Here is a 23,064-nt window from a genome sequence, read left to right on the forward strand (position 1 = left end):
TTGTCCCAGCATGCTACAGGCCAAATATCAGTACCCTGGGCCTTTCGGTTATTGAGAAGAAGTCGTTTGAATGAAAAGTTTACGCACGGCGCACGACGACGGACGGTGCATGATGACAAAAGGTCATCCTGACCCTTAGGGTCAGATGACCTAAAAATCTAAAACCAGGAATCTAGAATTACTAACATGATTTTTGATGAGAAGTTGAATGAATGTATCGATGTGTTTCTTTGTGATTCTGTCTACAATTTTGCGTTTGTCTCTGATCAGTTCGACGATCATCTGGGCTACGTTCAGGCCGATACCTCCCTGCAATAATAGACACAAAGACATATAAGGCAAACCTAAATTGAAACTAACAACTTCTATGCCCTATTTTTCCAATACTTTCCTTTAACTAATACCCGTTTTCAACATTTTTTATAAAACATACATATGTATAGTTCTTTAAATGTCTAATACTATTATGCAATCAAATTATCAATAACATCATTATCAACATTTTATAATGAATTGACTAAAGAAATAGACGGTACATAAGTATGCTCTCAATACATTTGGTATATTGTTATAATATGTAAATAATCAGTATATATTTTTTTTTCATTGTCTCATATATTACCTTCTGGGTAAATTGAGTTTGAAAGAAGTCAATGTACTTTGCAAAGTAGAGAGCATTTTTTCTACTTTTGCCAATCATGTAAGCATGGAGAACATCATAGGCTTCTTTGAATACTCTGATCATATGACTTTCTTCGTCTCCCTCCCGCAGACTACACTGTAGAAGGTTCACCAAGATGTCAATCACCTGCAACGGGAGATAATCAACAGGGGGAGATAATCAATAGATAGAGATTAAGCAACAAGGGTGATAAATCAATAGGGGAAATAACTCATGATAATGATACTGTGTCTTTGTCACTTACAATCATAAGGAGCACAAGTACAGAAAGATATACTTAAACAAGAAAATTTCTCATATTTTCTCAGAAAAAGACATTTGGAAATTTCTCATATGGAAATTTCTCTGCAGCTAAGACCAACCTACCCTAAGATTCCTCATCAGCTTTTGTCTGTTTTTGTCTGGTTGTCCCTGGGGCACCATGAAGTTCTTTAACTCTTGTAAGGCCTGCAGTACAAATAAAATCTCAAAGACTTACAGATGTAATCACATTAATTCTCATTATCTTTATATCTCATTATGGGCTCATCTTAGTTTTCTTTATACCATTCATCTACATCATTTGATAATTTAATATTCAATACTTAATCTGCATTCTATGTCATTTGATTCTTGATTGATCTGTGTTTCCATATTGTATGAAATAAATACGTGAATATTTGTTAACACTTACCACTATTATACCATGTGTTTTCTTGGCGTTTAGCTGGGTTGATAACTGCAACTAAAATGAAAAATCAAATTACCGTATGTAAAATGTAACTATATAAAATCTGTTTGTTTTGTTCTTCAACACAGAAATTTATGATACTAGTTACTTTAGGAATGTTGAGCATATTCACAAACTTACATCTTGGATGAGGTTAAAGAGAAATGGCACCATTCCGGCTACGAAGTTGAAATTTGACGTGTCGAGTCGGACCACTTCCTGTATAGTGTAGGCGTCATCATACATACTCTCACTGCTCGCTGATACCTGGTAACGAAGAATAAAGTATGTAAACTGGACGTACATTCACAGGCTTCTTCATCCTCAACAAAAATTCTACGGCAGTGGATGTGTTGCCTGCACAGCATCACAAAAAATAGTTTTTTACAGTTGAAAATATTGGTAATAGTTAGGTGAAGTTGTCAAGTCCCGCAAATATTGATGGATTTTGACCAGTATCAAATCATCTCATAAATACAAGGGCCCAATGGGCCCGAATCGCTCACCTGCAATCTTGTAATCATGCGTGGTTCATTCTTAACAAATAGAGTAAATAAGAATTCATATCATCCTAAGCACATTAGAGGCCCCTTTGCCTCTTGGTTATTAAAAAGAGGTCGTTTAAAGATTTTAGCCTATTTGACCCCTGTGACCTTGAATGAAGGTCAAAGTCATTCTTTTGAACAAACTTGGTAGCCCTTGATCCAAGCATGCCACAAGCCTAATATCAGGTCCCTTTGCCTTTTGGTTTTTAAGAAGAAGTCTTTTAAAGATTTTAGCCTATTTGACCCCTGTGACCTTGAATGAAGGTCAAGGTCATTCATTTGAACAAACTTGGTAGCCCTCTATCCCATTATGTCACAGGCCTAATATAAGGTCCCTAGGCCTCTTGGTTATTAAGAAGTCATCTAAATAGTTTAGCCTATTTGACCCCTGAGACCTTGAATGAAAGTCAAGGTCATTTATTTGAACAAACTTTGAAGCGCTTCATCCCAACATGCCACATGCCCAATATCAGGTCTCTAGACTGTTTGAGTATAAAGAAGAAGTTGTTTAAAGATTTTAGCCTATTTGACCCCTGTGACCTTGAATGGAGGTCAAGGTCATTCATTTGAACAAACTTTGTAGCGCTTCTTCCCAACATGTCCAATGCCCAATATCAGGTCTCTAGCCTTCTTGGTAATTAAAAAGAAGTTGTTTGAAGATTTTAGCCTATTTGAACCCTGTGACCTTAAATGACGGTCAAGGTCATTCATTTGAAAAACTTGGTAGCCCTTCATCCAAGCATGCCACAGGCCCAATATCAGGTCCCTAGGCTGTTTGGTTGTTAAGGAGAAGTCATTTAAAGATTTTAGCATATTTAACCCCTGTGACCTTGAATGAAAATCAAGGTCATTCATTTAAACAAACTTTGGTCTAATATCAGGTTCCTTGGCCTCTTGGTTATGAAGCATAAGTCTTAACAAGATATTTCAGCCTATATGACCCCTGTGACCTTGAATGAAGGTCAAGGTCATTCATTTGAACAAACTTGGTAGCCCTACATCCCAGCATGTCACAGGCCCAATTTCAGGTCTCTAGGCCTCTTGGTTATATAGAAGAAGTCTGTTGTAGATTTTCACCTATTTGACCCCTGTGACCTTGAATGAAGGTCAAGGTCATTCATTTGAACAAACTTGGTAGCCCTTCATCCCAGCATGCTATAACTCAAATTTCAGGACTTTAGGTCTCCAAGTTTTGGAGAAGAAGTTGTTTAAACGGAAAATTTGACGCCGGACGGCCAGACGACGGACGCTGCACCATAGCATAAGCTCATTTGCCCTTCGGGCAGGTGAGCTAATAAAGCAATATACCAAATTTGGTTTGAAATTGGACAATAAATACTAGTTGAACTGTCCACTTCAATATAAAAACATTTTTTCTTTGGATAGTCTTCAGACAGGTTTGACTATATAGTGTAGATTATGATATAATATCTTCAGGTTAAAAGGTTTCAAGTTTTTAATTGGTCAGATATAATTATATAAAATATTGATTGTCTTCCTTATGCCTACCTTCCTGACGGAGGCAGTATCCCATCGTAAGCCCTGCATGGACCTCTCACCATTGTCTTCCATACCTCGTCGTTCGTAATCTTCATCTGTGGGTCAACAATATACTGATATAAAAAACACAGTTTCCTTCTGAGAAAATGTTGTTAATATTGGTCATTATTGTATCAATGGCAGCAATATGATGATCATCAGTAAAGTCTTTTGTCTTTGAGAATAATATATCAAATATGTCAATACCTCATCAACTTTTCCTTATTTTGTTAATACAAAGAACAAACGTACTGTATAGTAAATATGTAACTGTTTTGGTTTATTAGTATATCTTAATTATACCAAGAGAAAAATAACAAAAAAGTGCAATTTATAATCAATACACATTTATAACCTCCCCACCTCCCGACCCCCTCCCCCCCCCCCTAAAAAAATAAATTAAAAAAAATTATTATTGGATTAATAATGCAACATTCATCAAATTTTGATTTTTCTCTCAAAAATTGTTTGCTATTTGAGGAATTCTACTAAGAAAATTTTTTTTGGTAACTAACAAATCAATGTTAAGTGCCTTGATGTGTTTTAAATGTACAAAACAATACCCTAACCTTTTGACTATTCCTTCATCAAACAAATCCATCACAAAGATGGCTACGATTAACTTTCCTTCACTGTTAAGTGATGTCTTTTACCGCCAAATACAAAACACCATGGACTTGTTAAAAAGACATCAAAAATCAACTGCATGATCGAGCCAGCCCTTAAAGCAGTTTCGGCTATAAATTACCTCCCTTTATTTTCCATTCATCTATCTTTCCTCGACTGGATACAACATTATCACATGACCAGCTCTCATATTGTTTTTGGTATGAGGAATATGTAAAGGATTCAAAGCTTCTGAAATACATTACTGTAAGCATGTTTGGCAATTTATTGCAGAATGAAATTCTCAATTTCCTGCGTGCAGGACAAAAACATTTGTAGCTTAAAAGACTAAAGGATACCACTATATGCCAAGGATATGCATTAAGTATAAAAAGGTACACTGTACATTAAAATTCCACAGAGTGGCTAGCCTATATATCATCTGTACATGCAACCTTAATGAGAATTGTCTACATCAAAGGATGTAAAATACATTTCTTTCTTTTTTGTCTTGAAAACAGATCAGATTTAGACAGATTAAATACTCAATGCCTTAAGTCACTCACTCCTCAAAATAAACTGAAATCTTCTAAAACAAAAGCTGGAACAGTTTATTATACAATCACAGGAGTAAATGAGTAGAAGAATAGTGAATATGTTTGGAATGGATATACTGGTACAATGTACTCTGGATATACTGGTACAAAGTACTCTGGATATACTGGTACAATGTACTCTAGATATACTGGTACAAAGTACTCTGGATATACTGGTACAAAGTACTCTAGATATACTGGTACAAAGTACTCTAGATATACTGGTACAAAGTACTCTAGATATACTGGTACAAAGTACTCTAGATATACTGGTACAAAGTACTCTGGATATACTGGTACAAAGTACTCTAGATATACTGGTACAAAGTACTCTAGATATACTGGTACAAAGTACTCTAGATATACTGGTACAAAGTACTCTAGATATACTGGTACAAAGTACTCTAGATATACTGGTACAAAGTACTCTAGATATACTGGTACAAAGTACTCTAGATATACTGGTACAAAGTACTCTAGATATACTGGTACAAAGTACTCTAGATATACTGGTACAAAGTACTCTAGATATACTGGTACAAAGTACTCTAGATATACTGGTACAAAGTACTCTAGATATACTGGTACAAAGTACTCTGGATATACTGGTACAAAGTACTCTAGATATACTGGTACAATGTACTCTAGATATACTGGTACAATGTACTCTAGATATACTGGTACAAAGTACTCTAGATATACTGGTACAATGTACTCTAGATATACTGGTACAAAGTACTCTGGATATATACTGGTACAATGTACTCTAGATATACTGGTACAAAGTACTCTAGATATACTGGTACAAAGTACTCTAGATATACTGGTACAAAGTACTCTAGATATACTGGTACAAAGTACTCTAGATATACTGGTACAAAGTACTCTAGATATACTGGTACAAAGTACTCTAGATATACTGGTACAAAGTACTCTGGATATACTGGTACAAAGTACTCTAGATATACTGGTACAAAGTACTCTAGATATACTGGTACAAAGTACTCTAGATATACTGGTACAAAGTACTCTGGATATACTGGTACAATGTACTCTAGATATACTGGTACAAAGTACTCTAGATATACTGGTACAAAGTACTCTGGATATACTGGTACAAAGTACTCTGGATATACTGGTACAAAGTACTCTAGATATACTGGTACAAAGTACTCTGGATATACTGGTACAATGTACTCTAGATATACTGGTACAAAGTACTCTGGATATACTGGTACAAAGTACTCTAGATATACTGGTACAAAGTACTCTAGATATACTGGTACAATGTACTCTAGATATACTGGTACAAAGTACTCTGGATATACTGGTACAATGTACTCTAGATATACTGGTACAAAGTACTCTAGATATACTGGTACAAAGTACTCTAGATATACTGGTACAAAGTACTCTAGATATATGGTACAAAGTACTCTAGATATACTGGTACAAAGTACTCTGGATATACTGGTACAAAGTACTCTAGATATACTGGTACAAAGTACTCTGGATATACTGGTACAAAGTACTCTGGATATATTGGTACAAAGTACTCTAGATATACTGGTACAAAGTACTCTAGATATACTGGTACAAAGTACTCTGGATATACTGGTACAAAGTACTCTAGATATACTGGTACAAAGTACTATACTGGTACAATGTACTCTAGATATACTGTACAAAGTACTCTAGATATACTGGTACAAAGTACTCTGGATATACTGGTACAAAGTACTCTAGATATACTGGTACAATGTACTCTGGATATACTGGTACAAAGTACTCTAGATATACTGGTACAAAGTACTCTAGATATACTGGTACAAAGTACTCTGGATATACTGGTACAAAGTACTCTTGATATACTGGTACAAAGTACTCTGGATATACTGGTACAAAGTACTCTGGATATACTGGTACAAAGTACTCTAGATATACTGGTACAAAGTACTCTAGATATACTGGTACAATGTACTCTAGATATACTGGTACAAAGTACTCTGGATATACTGGTACAAAGTACTCTGGATATACTGGTACAAAGTACTCTAGATATACTGGTACAAAGTACTCTGGATATACTGGTACAAAGTACTCTGGATATACTGGTACAAAGTACTCTAGATATACTGGTACAAAGTACTCTAGATATACTGGTACAATGTACTCTAGATATACTGGTACAAAGTACTCTAGATATACTGGTACAAAGTACTCTGGATATACTGGTACAAAGTACTCTGGATATACTGGTACAAAGTACTCTAGATATACTGGTACAAAGTACTCTGGATATACTGGTACAAAGTACTCTGGATATACTGGTACAAAGTACTCTAGATATACTGGTACAATGTACTCTAGATATACTGGTACAATGTACTCTAGATATACTGGTACAAAGTACTCTAGATATACTGGTACAAAGTACTCTGGATATACTGGTACAAAGTACTCTGGATATACTGGTACAAAGTACTCTAGATATACTGGTACAAAGTACTCTGGATATACTGGTACAAAGTACTCTGGATATACTGGTACAAAGTACTCTGGATATACTGGTAAAATGTACTCTAGATATACTGGTACAATGTACTCTAGATATACTGGTACAAAGTACTCTGGATATACTGGTACAAAGTACTCTGGATATACTGGTAAAATGTACTCTAGATATACTGGTACAATGTACTCTAGATATACTGGTACAATATACTCTGGATATACTGGTACAAAGTACTCTAGATATTCAGTCAAACCATAATCAAAATTATATATTATTGGGTTATAAATTAAGAGACATGACAGGAAGCCAACTTTTATTGGAATGATTTGATGAACTATTTTGGTAGCTGTCAAAGTCATCATTTATACAATGTCCTCCATTGCCACGTTTGATACTAGCTGGCAGCAACAGTGCACGTCACTTAATTGGAGAATTACTAGGAGTAATAATTCTCCATATCTATTATAACATGTTTCCTTGGAAAGAAATATTTCTTATGTAATCATAGACATCCTCCTTCAGACTGAACTCATTAATTACTGTCCTACAGGTGTACAGTAAAAACTCCTTCCCTATACACCTAATATCTACTTCGAAACTCTTTATTTCCTTAAGTATACAACTTATTGGAATATTAACATAATATCTACTACTACAGACACCAGGTAATTACCTGGGTTGTTAATTCATTAATGATTATGTCAGTCAATTGGGAGCCAAGCTTCTGTAGCGGAGACCGAGAATTTGTTTTGATCTGTCTTTGTAAACAGTATGTGTCAGTTATTCAACCCTAGGTAGACGTGGTGTAAATACAAAAAACATCTTAAATATCACACCTTGATTAACCCATCACGTAGATATTAATTAATCTGCCTAATCAGTTTGTCATTAATCATGAGGTTGACCCAGAGGTTAATGATATACAGATGATGCACTAATATAACAGAGAACAACCTTAGTGTTTACCAATAATGAACTTTTCAAGAGGGTACAAATTACACTTAATATGCTGTAACTGTGAATGCTAGACAACTGACTGTAACGCAGCTAGATCAAAACAACACTAGGTTTTCCCAGGAAATTGATAAAAATCATACCAATGATGTGGGTAAAGCTACGTCTAAAAACAAGATATAAGACGTGTGATAATTATAGCTACACTGCTGCACTTGTCTGGCCGCTAGGTTTGTATACATGTTTTCTACAGCTCTTACAACACTGACCATCTGTATATCTGTTTGATGACTTGTATATTAAGTACACATCTACAGTATCCACTGTCTCACAGGATTTATACACAAATTAATCACAATGAACCACTCACTGATCAATCTTTACCACTATCTACTGATGAAGAAAAAAGATAATTTACTCCAATTAACAATGACGCCACATTAATCACTGACCTATTAATCATTTTAAGCATTTTTCTCCTGATGAGGATAAGATGGTCTTTGTTTATCTCAGGACTGATAACCCCAATCAATGTAGCTCCAGGACAACCCCTGATACAATGGCTACGGAACATATCAACAGGTTTAAATACTAAGGAAATCTTGGTTTTAGCCAACATCTAGCTATTTCCATCTTCCAGTAACAGGACTGAGCTGGGTTGATCATTGATCAGAGGTACCCTGTAACTATCAGTAAGCCACTGGCTAGTGTTAGAGGGTCCACGGTTTGAACCCTGGACTGACCTCTACATTTTCTTCTCTCCTGTTAAAGAATTAGCACCCAACTAAATACCCATGTTAGTGGTATAAAGTGGCTTTGTAATTGTGTGTCTCTGGTTGTGCGGGTGATGTCATTACGAAAGGAAGGAATAGTGTATGGGGACTGGGCTAGCTTGATAACTGATTGATAACTCGAACAAAAAAACGGGCCAGTCACAAAAGTGATTAATTTGATTAGCCCACTGGGCTCACAGGGACCTGGCACAATTTTTTTTAACTTACAGTATACATATATATATTATAGTATCAAGGGTATGAACTCTGCGGTCGAGAAAAAGAACCTTAAAGAGAAATGATTTATCTTTTCAGTGAGAACTTGATGAACAAAATTGGCCAAATATTGACGAAGTTATTGCTGGATGAATCAGGAAATTTACGAAAAATATGCTAGGTAGACATTTCCCTGTCCGGTCGAAATGTCGTCTCGCCTCTAATGAGCACCTCAAAAACCAAGCCAAAATCACAAAATCTACGCTTGTGGTGGTAAACAGTACCCATAACTGTGTCCATCCACAATCTCCTTTGGAGGTGTCATGACCCGTACTTTGTAGAAACTTCATTTAAACATTTCGTAGCTCACTTACTTTAACCATCAACGCCATATTAATTTTTCTCTCGGAATGCTTCTCGATTTTATATATTGTGACTGTATTATGCAAATTATGCAGTGTTGTGCTTGTCAGTAAAATTGATAAGCATTCAGAGAGAAAAATGAACATGGGGGTGATGATTAAAATAAGTGAGCTACATGATGTTTAAATGGAGTTTCTACAAAGTACAGCACATGACACCTCCAAAGGACATTATGGATGAACACAGTTATGGGTACTGTTTACCACCACAAGCGTAGATTTTGTGATTTTGGCTTGGTTTTTGAGGTACCTATTAGAGGCGAGACGACATTTCGACCAGACCACAAGATATACATCAATGGTGTATAGAGCCCATTTATCAAAATAATCACGGTTTTAAAAAATAGGTCCGTTTTTCTCGACCGCCGAGTTTGTTCCCTTGATACTATAATATATATATGTATAATGTTGGTTAAAATTTTTAGTGCCAGGTCCCTGTGACTAGGCTAGAATAAGGCAAAAAAATGAATATAAATGACTAGGAATAATTGTTACCTTTGAGTGCATGTAGCCAGCAGCCTGTCAGCATATGTTCAATCCTAGCATAGCTCTCAAACTGGATCTCATCTCGCTCCTGTAACCAAACAAACATATTAAGGTTAAAAATCATTACTATGACCTTCAAATGTAACCAAAACCAACTATATATCAACTTAAAAACTATCTCAAACATCAAATGTCATATACATACAGATGAGGAAAGACATTGAAGAATGTTTCTTAGACTGAGTAGCTCAATATATATTTTGTTTTAACAAAACCTATTGTCTCCCCTTTACAGGGTAAACAAAACCGATTGTCTCCCCTTTACAGGGAAACATGGAGGGACCAATGACACCCTCACATACATTTTCCTATATATCTTTGACTTTTTCCAAAATAGACCTTTCTCACATTTTCCCTTTGATTGAGTCAAGGGCAAAAGAACTGATATAATATGCTGCTTATTGTCTATTTAGAATTTAATCAAAATAACCAAAAGGATTTTTAATGTTATCCTCTTTAAAAATATGCACTTAACTGACCTTTGAACTTGGTCAAGGTAATAGAGTATTGCTTGTCGGCTTTAGTGACTGTAAATCTCTACTTCAAATACATCAATAAGCTGATGTAATTAAAGCTAAATCAAATATTTAATAAGGAGCAACAACCTTTCTTAATGCATTACAAGATATAACCAAGAGGGAGGAAAAATACATATTTAATGGGTAACTTTAATCCTAATGGTGAATGTTCCTCGAAATCTCCTATCTTGTTTCATCAAATTGAAGGGGGAAAAAACAAATCAGATTAACAATTAAAGCAAATTGAATCCCTAAAGTAAAAGAATTTGTTTACATCACGTCCCATAAGTTTTGAGGATGTAAACATCTATTACGTCAGCTGAAGCCTAAAATAACATGTATTGGTATGACATTAAGAGGTAAGAGATGTTTTAAGCTTTATTGGTATAAAGAAAATCTTACGGTCTTAAATCTAAGTGTTGAGAGGCACACACTAAAAGTTGATTCTGCTAAATTGTGTTTTCATCAAGGACGCTCTTAAAGAACACTTCTTTAACAGTTATTTCTTCCATGGCAAACTTCACTAGGTACAAAACAATTACACACATCATTGTTGGCATGTTTTCATTCCCTCAATTAGAATTTATTTTCTTCCTTGAAATTACCAATTAGTTTTCTCTCTGTTTAAGTGAATTGAAAATCAGACAAGTGAATCCTATACCACTTTAATTGTCAGTGATAATTGAACATCTGAAAATCAGCTCACCTTCCCAATGCATTAACTCTGAGGTAGAGCTTACAACAGGAATCAGAAAGTATGCATACGTTTTTACTAAGAGCTTTAATGATCATTCACAAAGTAGTTATAAATTCAAGGAATTCAATAAAATCTTCAATCTTCATTTATTATGTTGCTTGGCAATAACCTATCAATTTGTTCCTTTAATTTTGTAGAAATTAAAGAAAGGATTAAGTCGGTAAGTTTGGGCCAACTACTGTTAAAAAGTTGTTTAAACTCCCTGTGAAGAAAGGCAATTCACCTACATGCAGATTCATCAAGCATACAATAAAATACCCACAGGTATCTGGCTTTCAACGTGGTCTACAATCCACGGATAATCTGTTGATTGAAAGTTAAATGTGAAGAATTGATATGATAGAGTTGTAATGACCTAAACAATTGATGTGATCTACTGATACTGTCTATATAATGGTTTGAATGATTTAACAGCTTTGTTCGAGAAGGTACAGTTAGACAGATCTGACGGGAATGTATTACAAAGCTAAGAACATCAGACTCCAGAACCTGCCAAAGCACATATTGATGGCCATTATCTTACACAAATCAAAAATAACTTTGTATTCTATTTTATGAATTACACACTTAGGCACAGAAATAGCCTATAGAGCGCTGTAGTAGATACAGGATCAGGCATTCAACCTTCAAGACTCTCACCCAACCTATATCATCTGTATTACCTGGGTAATTAACATGTTCATCCCATGGCACATGTGACCATGACCTTCAATTTACAAAGAGATATCAAGATATTTACCATCCATAGTAATGATTGTCTTGGACCTTTTGATACAATGAAAGGTGACAGTTTTGAGAACATTTCCCATACTGTATGTACGTTGATAGACAGAAAGATCAAGATAAACATAATCCCTCAGTGATAAAACAAATTAATGATTACCATATTTTACCCGCAATAAGCTCCCACCAGTCAAAAAGCCCCCTCACCTTTTTATAAAGTGTTTTGAACTAGGGTCAAATATATACCATATTATTACAGCTTCCATACATGGAAGTGTTCAGGTAGCCTGCTGTGTTTACCTTGAGTACAGAGTGAAGTCTGAATACGGTGCGAGGGTCACTGGCATCGTTCACCAGCGACACGTCCATCTTGGAGTCTATACACAGGTACTGTCTGGTCAACAGGTGTCTCATTCTTATCTGTTGTTCCCATCGTATCACGTCACCTGAAATATCAATGTTTATATTGTCATCATTGTATCACGTCACTTGAAATATCAACGTTTATATTGTCATCATTGTATCACGTCACCTGAAATATCAACGTTTATATTGTCATCATCGTATCACATCACTTGAAATATCAACGTTTATATTGTCATCATTGTATCACCTCACTTGAAATATCAACGTTTATATTGTCATCATTGTATCACGTCACTTGAAATATCAACGTTAATATTGTCATCATTGTATCACGTCACTTGAAATATCAACGTTTATATTGTCATCATTGTATCACGTCACTTGAAATATCAACGTTTATATTGTCATCATTGTATCACGTCACCTGAAATATCAACGTTTATATTGTCATCATTGTATCACGTCACCTGAAATATCAAGGTTTATATTGTCATCATTGTATCACGTCACCTGAAATATCAAGGTTTATATTGTCATCATTGTATCACGTCACCTGAAATATCAAGGTTTATATTAATTGTCATCATCGGATCACATCACCTGAAATATCAAGGTTTATATTGTCATCTACATGAATCAATTAAAATTAAAATTGACTAATTCCTTATTGACAGATTGCCAGACGGTATGCAGTCATGGCTCGTGCTCGCAAACACACCTGTACTCAATGTCAGAGCAAACATTGTAGGATGAACAATACAAAATGCTAAGCCACGTACATGTGGCTTGATTGACAGCTGGTGGGTCCAGCAACTGAAGACATTTGACTCTTAAAGACCTCTAAAGTGGAATATTGTTGCATATTACATTGCCTCAGGTAAAATTGCTATATGAAACTCAATTGTTCGGGAAGTCTACAAAAATGATTCATATGTGGGTCAAAGTTATTATTCATATCAAATTTGAAATCCTGGCATTACAGGCTTCTGTATATACTGGAAATGAAGAGATGAAAGCAACAAGATTTTGTTTTATTGGATTTGGTTGTCAGACATTTAGTGCTGACTGAACACAAACCATGGCTCACACACATCAACAGACACAAGGCAAACATAACTGTAAACATGAAACAGATACAAATTTATATGCTTTTTATGTGGAATTATTTTCTTTGAATAAAAACTAATTCTGCGATTTGTAACATTAGATGTAATCAAATATAGTGTATTTCAGCAGAACTATGGTAGCCATGATAGAGAACTAATTCACAGGTACCATACAATCATCAAAGTTACCATAAAACCAACATCATCACAGAGACAAGTCGTGCCACACAAAACAATGATATAGAGTCACAGATCACAAATCTCCCCTGATCAGGGGCAATGTTTTAATGCCTGGTGCTCTCATGTTTGATGTAAGGGGCATTAACTCTGGATATTAGTCACTTTATTATCTGTATCTATTGTAACTGTCTTTTATACTGATTACTTTGTTATCAAGATATTAATCTCAGCACAGAATAAACAAAAAATACTCTCCATAGTCCTATTGTTTAATTCGATAGGTTTAAGTGCACTGAAACAATTCTCCATCAATTTCTCTTTATCAATGACTTCATCCGAGTATCATAAACAAACAGAGAAGTAGAAAAGTGGACAGAGGAACACCGAAAGGCCCACATGATCTGTAAATTTCATGTGACCTTGAATGACAAGGTCATTCATTTGATTCATTCAAACAAACCATAACGTTAAAACTTGCCAATCAAATATTTTTCAGTCCAAATACTAGGCCTCAGCTCAAAGAAGCTATATAAAAACTTCACTGAGAAGGGTAAGCAGTATAATATGCTTAAGCCATACAAGGTGCAGAGAAGAAGGTAAACGATTAATGAATCAGGTAAGAAACTGCAAAGAAAAATAGAAAAAGAACGTCAAAGAAGAGGGAGCAAGATTGAGAGTTGAAAAGAATATATGAAAAATAAATTGAGAATAGAATGAGAAAAGCCATAAAACAATCCAATGCGAAGACAATAATTGCTCGTTTATGATTAATAGCAGGAGTTAATTACTATGATACAATTAGGCTTTTATAAACTATCGTAAAGTGTAATTAGGATTTGAGGTTTGGTAATTTTCACTACAATGTTATTTGGTATAATTGCACCTCGTTAGATGTTTGTGACCTGTTTGTACCTGAAAGTCATAAATAATATGTTTTAATCAACAACATCATGATAGTGAGTGGGAAATGTTTTATTGTGTTTACGCTATTTTGTATCTTAGTCATCTGATAAATCTATACCTCCAATTATGAGATAGGCTAACATTTACACAAACCCACACTACTAAGTCCTGGAAGATAGCCTCACTAGTTTACCAGTATTTACTCTAACATCAAACACCTAACCGTGATGACCTGGACAACTGTACCGTGAACTTCATAACTAATATCTCGTTAATACTTCGATGGTAGGTGTGCTGAGGCATGAATGATCCATGTACTAGCGTGTCAGTGTTCTAACAGGACATCTTGATATTGGTGTTTTATATACCTTATTGTGTCTATATAACACATCTGAGGGTAGGTCAACTCAATGTCTGGATATGTCAACAGTTTTCAGGAAACAGTAAAAAAAGAATGCTTCATCCATATGACACATCCAATACCTGATGTAACTCTTATGTTATCAACAATTTCCAACTCTTATCTAAGGTTTCAGATCCATTCACTCAATGAAAGGCAGCTATGGGTCTATTTCCCATAATGATTTCATTCCATAATGTCTTGTTGACTTGTATTAGCTGGAAATCAGCTGGTACGAACATACATTTGGGTGTATGTTTGTTCTGATCTATTCTGAACATCCATTGAGTATTCATGAAGGAAAATGTCTTTTATTTCATCAAAAGACTCCATATTGGCTTGGTGCAATAAAATTGAGGAAAAAGTTGGTAGGTTGATTGGACTTATCAACAGCTTATGTAATTGATAGACAGCCTCCCCCATATACAATATGCTACATGTGTGAATGTCTGTATGTTTTGGGAGGTATATCCGTGTCATGTCTCCTTGTATTGGTGGAACTATTGCCCTGTTATAGTGTTATGTCACCAAAGATGCAGAGCAGCACACCCAGTTACATTATACTGACAACCAGTCATCCCATTGCCTTTACATCGTCCCATTGCCTTTATATGACCACCAAACAAAAAATTATTCTGAGTACTCAGCAGGAGCAGAAATGATCACTTTTATAGACTATAGTGTGTCTCAGTAAGGGGACATAACCCAGGGCCTTCCTCACATGAGTCAACTCAAAATTAAAATCAAGACGGTGTCAAGAGAGATGTTAGGAGAGGGCTTTTTATAAGTTTAAATAATGCATGATTGCTCCTTTTGTCTTTCGTTTATGCTTAAACATAGAAATAGAAATTTACCAGTAAGAGAAAACTGTAATTAGGTTTATACTATAGCATAATAGTCAGATGTCATTACTGGCAATATAGAGTGTTTAAAAGCCAATCAATGAAGATGATTAGGGGGCCGCGGTGGCCGAGTGGTTAAGATGTCTTGACATATTACCACAAGCCCACCACCTCTGAGTCACGAGTTCGAATCCTATGTGGGGCAGTTGCCAGGTACTGACCGCTGGTCGGTGGTATTTCTCCGGGTACTCCGGCTTTTCTCTATCAAAAAACCTGGCACGTCCTTACATGACCCTGGCTGTTAATAGACGTTAAACTAATAAAACCCATCTATGAAGATGAATAACATTAGTCTGTTATTTTTTTTTTTTATTATTATTTTATGTTCTTAAGTGAAAAAGAGAAAGTTAAGCTTACAGTGGTGCAATTAAGTAAGGATAATTTTGGAAATGATTTATCATGTCAATCATTATTTATAGCCTATTTAGATGAACATCAAGTAATTAGTTATACCAAGTTTAGATCATAATGTGTGATTGACAAACAAACTAATCCTTGATCTATCCCAGTGTTGTTTCCTGAATCAATTATATATACCCGTGTGTGTATGTGACACTTCAGTACTGACAAGGAAATTATTCAGGCATTTTTAAATCAGATCCAGCAAATTCACTGAAAAACAGCAGAAAATAAAAGCATTTGACAATAACTAAATTGCAAGGCTGCTTTAATTGAAAATCATATTCTGAAAAGATTTCATAATTTGATGCTGTTTTCAATATTCAACAGCCAGTCAGGTGTAAAATGATGATATTGACAGCTAGATACAACACAATAAAACTCAATTTTGCAGTCGAGTGCAGATTGGTAACTCTGTAAAAAGAGAAATTGAATAATAGTGATGAAATCTCGCTGACACATAATAAACAAACAGGTATTTATAATCAAAGGTTACACAGCCGAAGTCACTGAAGCGTGTTGATAGAGAGACTTCCAGGTACATGCAGAGGTAACCTGTATCCTGGACAGATTAAATACTATCACAAACAGACAGCAAGCCAAGCACCACATTAATGCTGAATATAAAGTTAACAGGGTCTAGTATTGATTAAAACAATTACTTTCTATCTCCTAGTGAGAATGGTGCCAAGAAAAGTGATACTGTCATTTACATGTCAATGAAGAACTATCAACCAGCTTTATTATTATGGACCAACAACTTATTCTGACCAAAATCTTAACAACTGACCAATTGTTCATTACCACAATTGATAAGAATTGTCCTATATGGGTATTTTTAGAGGCGGAGTACTAGTGGCAGAATATCAGTCACATTAACCACTCTGCTATCATGCTAGCGGATCGCTATAGTGATAAAATGACACTTTAACTTCTTGTTTGCCATGTGACTCAGAGTTGGACAGCTAGACACATTAACCAAAATGCCATCATGGTCATGGGTGGATTGCTAATGGCAACAGGATGTATGACCATTCAGAGATAGGGAGGGGGGGGGTGTATTGGTATTGGGTGGATGTCTTATGATAGAATGTCAGATGCAATAACTACTCAATTACTATGAACCAGAGATTGATGGTAAGTGCTGAAATGTATGACATCCTAGCTATATCAAATCACCGCTGCAGCTCCTGGAATGTAAATAATTGAGACAATAAAAGAAAAGTTTCTTCATTGATATGATCTTAAACAAAATATATTACATACTATTGATTGTAATACTTATAGTTCATTCCAAGCTACATAAAAACCTGTAAGTGGATAAAATGTCTAACATTCCCGATTTTAAATGCTGCATCACAAACACGTTGTCGGAATTCATTCCTGTTTCATCTGTATGTTTTCAAAAGAATTTGATAATATTTATCTTTTGACAGATCTTCTTGGCCAACAAATTGTAGCACTCCAGACATCTATACTTGTCAATAGTTTTCTTTTTATTGCTATTTCTGTCCATAAACAACTGTACAAAGACGTTCTAATTACCCTGAGTTACAACATCACCGATGAAGTTTACTGATTACGGACATGATTCTTCTTAATTTCTAAACAAGAACCATTTTGATGTAATATTTTTGTGTGAGCGTCCTACCGCGTATCTTCTGATGATAAGAACTGTTTATAAATGATAAAAATATGTATATAAACATTACTGTATATTGATACACTTATGTCTCTCGCTGGCAAGAGGAGATGTTACAGTGTTCAAGCTTATACAGTATGTAAATATTTGCTTCTGTATAGATTATTGGGAGTCGCTGTAATACAACTCAGAAAGAGATTTTATACAACTGTGGGCGATTTGGGTAAACAAAAACATAATTAAGGCTTTTAGAGTTTTGGCTCTACGAAAAGTCACAGCTACATGTATGTTTGAGGTGCAGTCTCCTTATAACTGATGGCTATCAAACTATGTAGTAACACATATACAGACAGCATGTCCCTGGAGCAAGCCGTTTATATGGTCCATTGACAGTTCATTACATATAACTGTCAGTCAAAAGACCTAATCTTTATTAAGCTAGCAATCACAGTAACCAGTTCAGTGGTCATTACCACCGTACCTTCCTTACAGTGATGATTGGTGTGGATTAGTATAAGGTTTAACATCCTACTAACAACTAGGGTCATTTAAGGAAGGCCTCCCATGTATGCATTGTGTTGCTTGTGTAAAGATATGTTTCAGGAGGCTGTGGTATATTTGTGTTGTGTCTCCTTGCAATAGTAGAACTCTTTCCCTTTTTATAGTGCTATATCACTGAAGTATGTCGCCCAAGACACCGAACAATACACCCCACCCAGTCACATTATTTATACTGACAATGGGCAAATTAAAGCATTCATAAAGAACTAATAACTTTAAAGGTGTGTGCAATACAAGATACTTGGGTAGTGTCATATTGTGGTAGTGTAAGTACAGAAATAGATACTAGTTGGTTTATTAGTACAATTTGGCTTTGTCTTACTAAAATGCTACCTTTAGCAAAGGGTATCAACAGAGAGAATATACATCTACATGTGCCTGTTTCAATTTACTTGCATTTACTTTTTACAACAGGACTAAAACGTGGTGAAGATGCAGAAAAGGTCGCCAAAGCTCAGCCAATTATAATGACCTTGACACCATGTTTGTTATAAAGCCATTATTACTACAACTGGCAAACAAAGGTGAAAGCCAGCAACATGTGATTGTGACTGGAGACGTATGTTTACTTTGGATGGAGGAACTACTACAGATTTATACACAACTGACTTGTTTGATAGTGGTAGTGAGTGGATGTGACAGAACACAACAACACACATAAACTACTCTCATTATACCTGGAGTACCTGTCTGAGGCAGTGGGTCGCACTAAACAATGATATCCTTTAGCTATGTTTGAAGTTTAGTTAGGTTTGGATTTACAGTTTTTGAGAGACAGAGCTAAACGCAAAACTATAAAGGGAAATGTTGACGACATTGCCGCTGGTAAACTAACACCATAATACCGAATTCGTGAACTATCGTCGCGGGCGATACAAACATCTACTTAACTAACCAAACAAACAAGTATTTTGCTAAACTCTGTTCTATCATAAAATTTGTAATGCAATTCATGTTATATTATCTGTATTTTTCATCAAAATTACTTAAAGACTTGTCTTTGTAGGTATTTTTGCCTTAGCCTAGTCTACCTTACAAGTCAATGTCCTATGGTGCATTCTACTTGTCTAATTTACAAGTCAGCCACACCACCAAGTGTAGACAGTTACTAACTCATCAAACACTGACATCACACTGAGTACAAAACCATTCTTGACTAAGAACTCTATAGCTAATGGTCTTCCTTTATGGTTTACTCAGTACACAAGTAAAATCATGTCAGTTTGACTTCAAAAGAGTTAGTGACATGAAATTACCTGAAATGACTTGAAATAGGTTAATTTCACATGAAAAAAACTTAAAATCAATACAGCATGTCAGGTTCTTTAAGTGACTGTGTTTGCTCTTTTCACGTAACATAAATTTGAGAATCTGAAAAATCACTGATATCCTCTATGAGACAGAATGATAATACAAATGTTTTCATCATATTTACTACTAGATATAACCTTATGGTTTACTAGAGGACTGCTTCTCTTTGTGTACAGTATAATAATACAGAGAAACTAAATCATGAAGTGGGTAAGTCATTCCAGATGGTTGTATCTGGAGCTCAACAGTCATACATGTCAAAGTTTATTACTGCAATGTCTGTTCAGAGATAACTCTATTTGATGAAAAGTTATTTGTTGTAGCTAGATATACATAACAATTCCCTTTTCCTACTGTTTCTCATAAATCACTCAACTTGCCACCTTTCATTGTTCTATTTCATGACTTGTCTGCTAACATTGATAGATAAATCAAAGTTTTTATAATCCCTTAATTGACTCCACATATTAACAACTTTTGTCTTATTTAACTCGATTTATCAGCCGTACTTATATAACAAAGACCATACTATAGGCTACTTATCATTATAAAGATTTGATTTCCTTTTTCTTTTAATTTGAAAATTTGAAGTAATCATAAGGGCGATGACCTTTCTTCTCAAACAATAGTTACTTTGTCCAAAAGCTTGCTGACAATGCTATGAACATTTCTATTTCCAACCTTGAAGGATAGCAATAATGTTATCAGAAAATTAATCAAACAACTTGTAGCTATAGCTCTCTGGAAAACAAAACAATCGAGAGAGATGGCCGAAGGTAGACACTCTGATCTTAGATGCTGGTTAGTTCCAGGGGCATAGGGGATACTAGTTTACCATATTTTCCAGGGTATATAAGCTTGTAAAGTAAGTGGGAATTTTTTAAGACAATTTACTTTCTATTACATTATTCTACTACAGCCAATGTATATCTTAAAGACATGTAGTTTTTGGTAGTGAGGGAAATCAGAGCTCTAACAATATTATAAATACACAACTCCATATTAGCCAACACTTAGAAACTTGCAGTCAAAAGTTAAAATGAAAGTAACAGAACGTCACATACCTAACAATTTGGCCACTATGACCCAAAGTTGGGTGCTTTAGTGATAAAATCTTCAATAATGTAACTGCTTTTTCTTTGGTAAAGATACCATCTATTGTAAATTAATATGTATCTGACAGTAAAACTATAGAAACCTGAAAGCTAGCAAATCGTATTCAGAGAAATTTTTATTATAAAACTGTCATTTGAATATATAAAGAGCCTATAATCCACTTTCTTTGATAGTTGATATTCTGACACCAGCTAGGTAACAAAACTGATTGTATTTGTTGTGGCATCACCGTATATGCTTCACCTTAATTGCCAGCTCTTTAGTTTGATCATAGCGCTGAACTTAATCATGCAATCAGCATTTGCATTGTTTGAATACACTACCACATATATTTTGCTGTATTCAGCACAGACAGCTGTATTTTTTCATATGTGCCAATTCCATTGACCTCCTATTGGTTAATCCATTGGTTGAAAGTCGGACATGTTTGGTGAACATTGAAATGTGAATATGTTAATAAATATAACACTGCTAAATATAAATATAAAAATCATTTGCATTTTTGGTGATGTTGCAGGATAAAAAGAATGGTCATTGTTTTAAAATATAAGCTGTATTTTGGCTCAGCACAGAAGGACAAAAGTTACAATGTTGCATCTAAGTACATAGTTACTTTTTTATTGCATTGAACAGAAAAGAGCTATTTGGAACGCTGGTGATTTCACATTCATGTGTGTAACCAGTGTTATTAGATGCTGCACTGATGCATAAGAAATCAAGGACTTCTCTCTTCCTGATCTCATTTTAAATGCAGGAACCTCAAATCAGTGTAAACTATCTAAACATTCTTACCTTTTTCTTACCTTTTTGTAAAGCCCGTAAGAAAAAAGTATTTATCACAATAACTAGCTTTGGTATTCCTGTTTTCATAAAAGATATTAATAGAATTTCTTGTCAACGTAGAATTTTTTGTGTGTAATTTTTTGGTAGAGCATGTACATTGTGAGTCTGGATAGAGCTGTCATTTTTTATAGGATCTATATAGCATGTGTGGTCTGATAGTATCTATGTTTAGTTCCACATGCACATTAATTACCTGTACAAAATTTCCTCATTACCACATCCAATGTGCATACAAGCAGATGAAATACCACGTAAACATGACATTTGTAAGTAGGTATTTTGTTTGCTGCACGCCCCGATATAATTACATCCAACCAGTTCTTTGTGTAACAGAGAAAGCATTTCATGGAAGAAGTTAAGGAAATATCAAACTGCTTTAATTCAAAACCACATTTGTTTTACTATTTTAGGAAGATATGTTATGATGGAGGTGTGTTTCACAGTATTTGTGACAAAAATCAGTTGCTGTTTCATGTCCTTTGGTGTAATATTTCAGCAGTGTGCAATGATGTAACCTTGGCAAACGAGCCTCTCTGATTATTAAAAAAAAAAACAACAACAAACAAAATGTTGCCTATATGGGCTTAATGCTGTGTTGGAACTCTGTCAGAAATACTAGGACAGGGAAAAACCCAGCAGTGTTAAACAGAACATATAATACACTATAACTGTGTATGTACAGTAGAGAGTGAGAGACGGCACCCTCCCCAGGAACCAAACAATAAAACGACACCTCCAATTACTTTATCATCTCAAGGAAATTATCTCTTAACAAACAGGCAGCCAGAGATCTGCCACATGTTCATTTAGAAAAAAATAGAAGTTAATATGACTTACAATGAGCTACAGATGTTAGGTTTGAAAAAAAACCAATTTCTCCAATTTACTAATACCTGAGCAGCAATAAAAACAGCCAAAAGTACACAATACCCAACTCTCAATGAATTATTCCATAAATATGTATTACATCTACACGGCCTGTGATTTTTTGTTGCACAATATCATGTTTGAAAGCTTTTTCAGAAGGTCAAAACCAAATACTTCAAGTTCTTTTAACATTTCTTAAGGTTAATGGTTCTTATTTCATGGAGCACACAAGTTATATTGTACATGTCATATACATGTAACTATATCAGTGAATTCCCACACAATGTCTTACAATACAGGAACAGCATTCCACATTATATCACAGAAGAAACAAACTATGGGTTAACTATGAATGTAGATCACTGAC

At 35.0% G+C, this 23,064-nt stretch overlaps 1 protein-coding gene across 1 annotated transcript in view; it reads right to left on the reverse strand.

Moving 5' to 3' along the window:
* The window catches only part of LOC138315908 (inositol 1,4,5-trisphosphate-gated calcium channel ITPR1-like), a 129,614-nt gene that overhangs the window by 52,118 nt on the left and 54,432 nt on the right, over window positions 1-23,064 (reverse strand). The window contains 8 exon segments of the mRNA XM_069257277.1: window positions 187-309; window positions 623-808; window positions 1,049-1,129; window positions 1,356-1,406; window positions 1,533-1,658; window positions 3,446-3,531; window positions 10,053-10,131; window positions 12,402-12,547. Coding sequence (XP_069113378.1) covers window positions 187-309; window positions 623-808; window positions 1,049-1,129; window positions 1,356-1,406; window positions 1,533-1,658; window positions 3,446-3,531; window positions 10,053-10,131; window positions 12,402-12,547 — 878 coding nt within the window.

The sequence above is a fragment of the Argopecten irradians genome, chromosome 2, assembly GCF_041381155.1.
Source record: "Argopecten irradians isolate NY chromosome 2, Ai_NY, whole genome shotgun sequence".
NCBI lineage: Eukaryota > Metazoa > Mollusca > Bivalvia > Pectinida > Pectinidae > Argopecten > Argopecten irradians.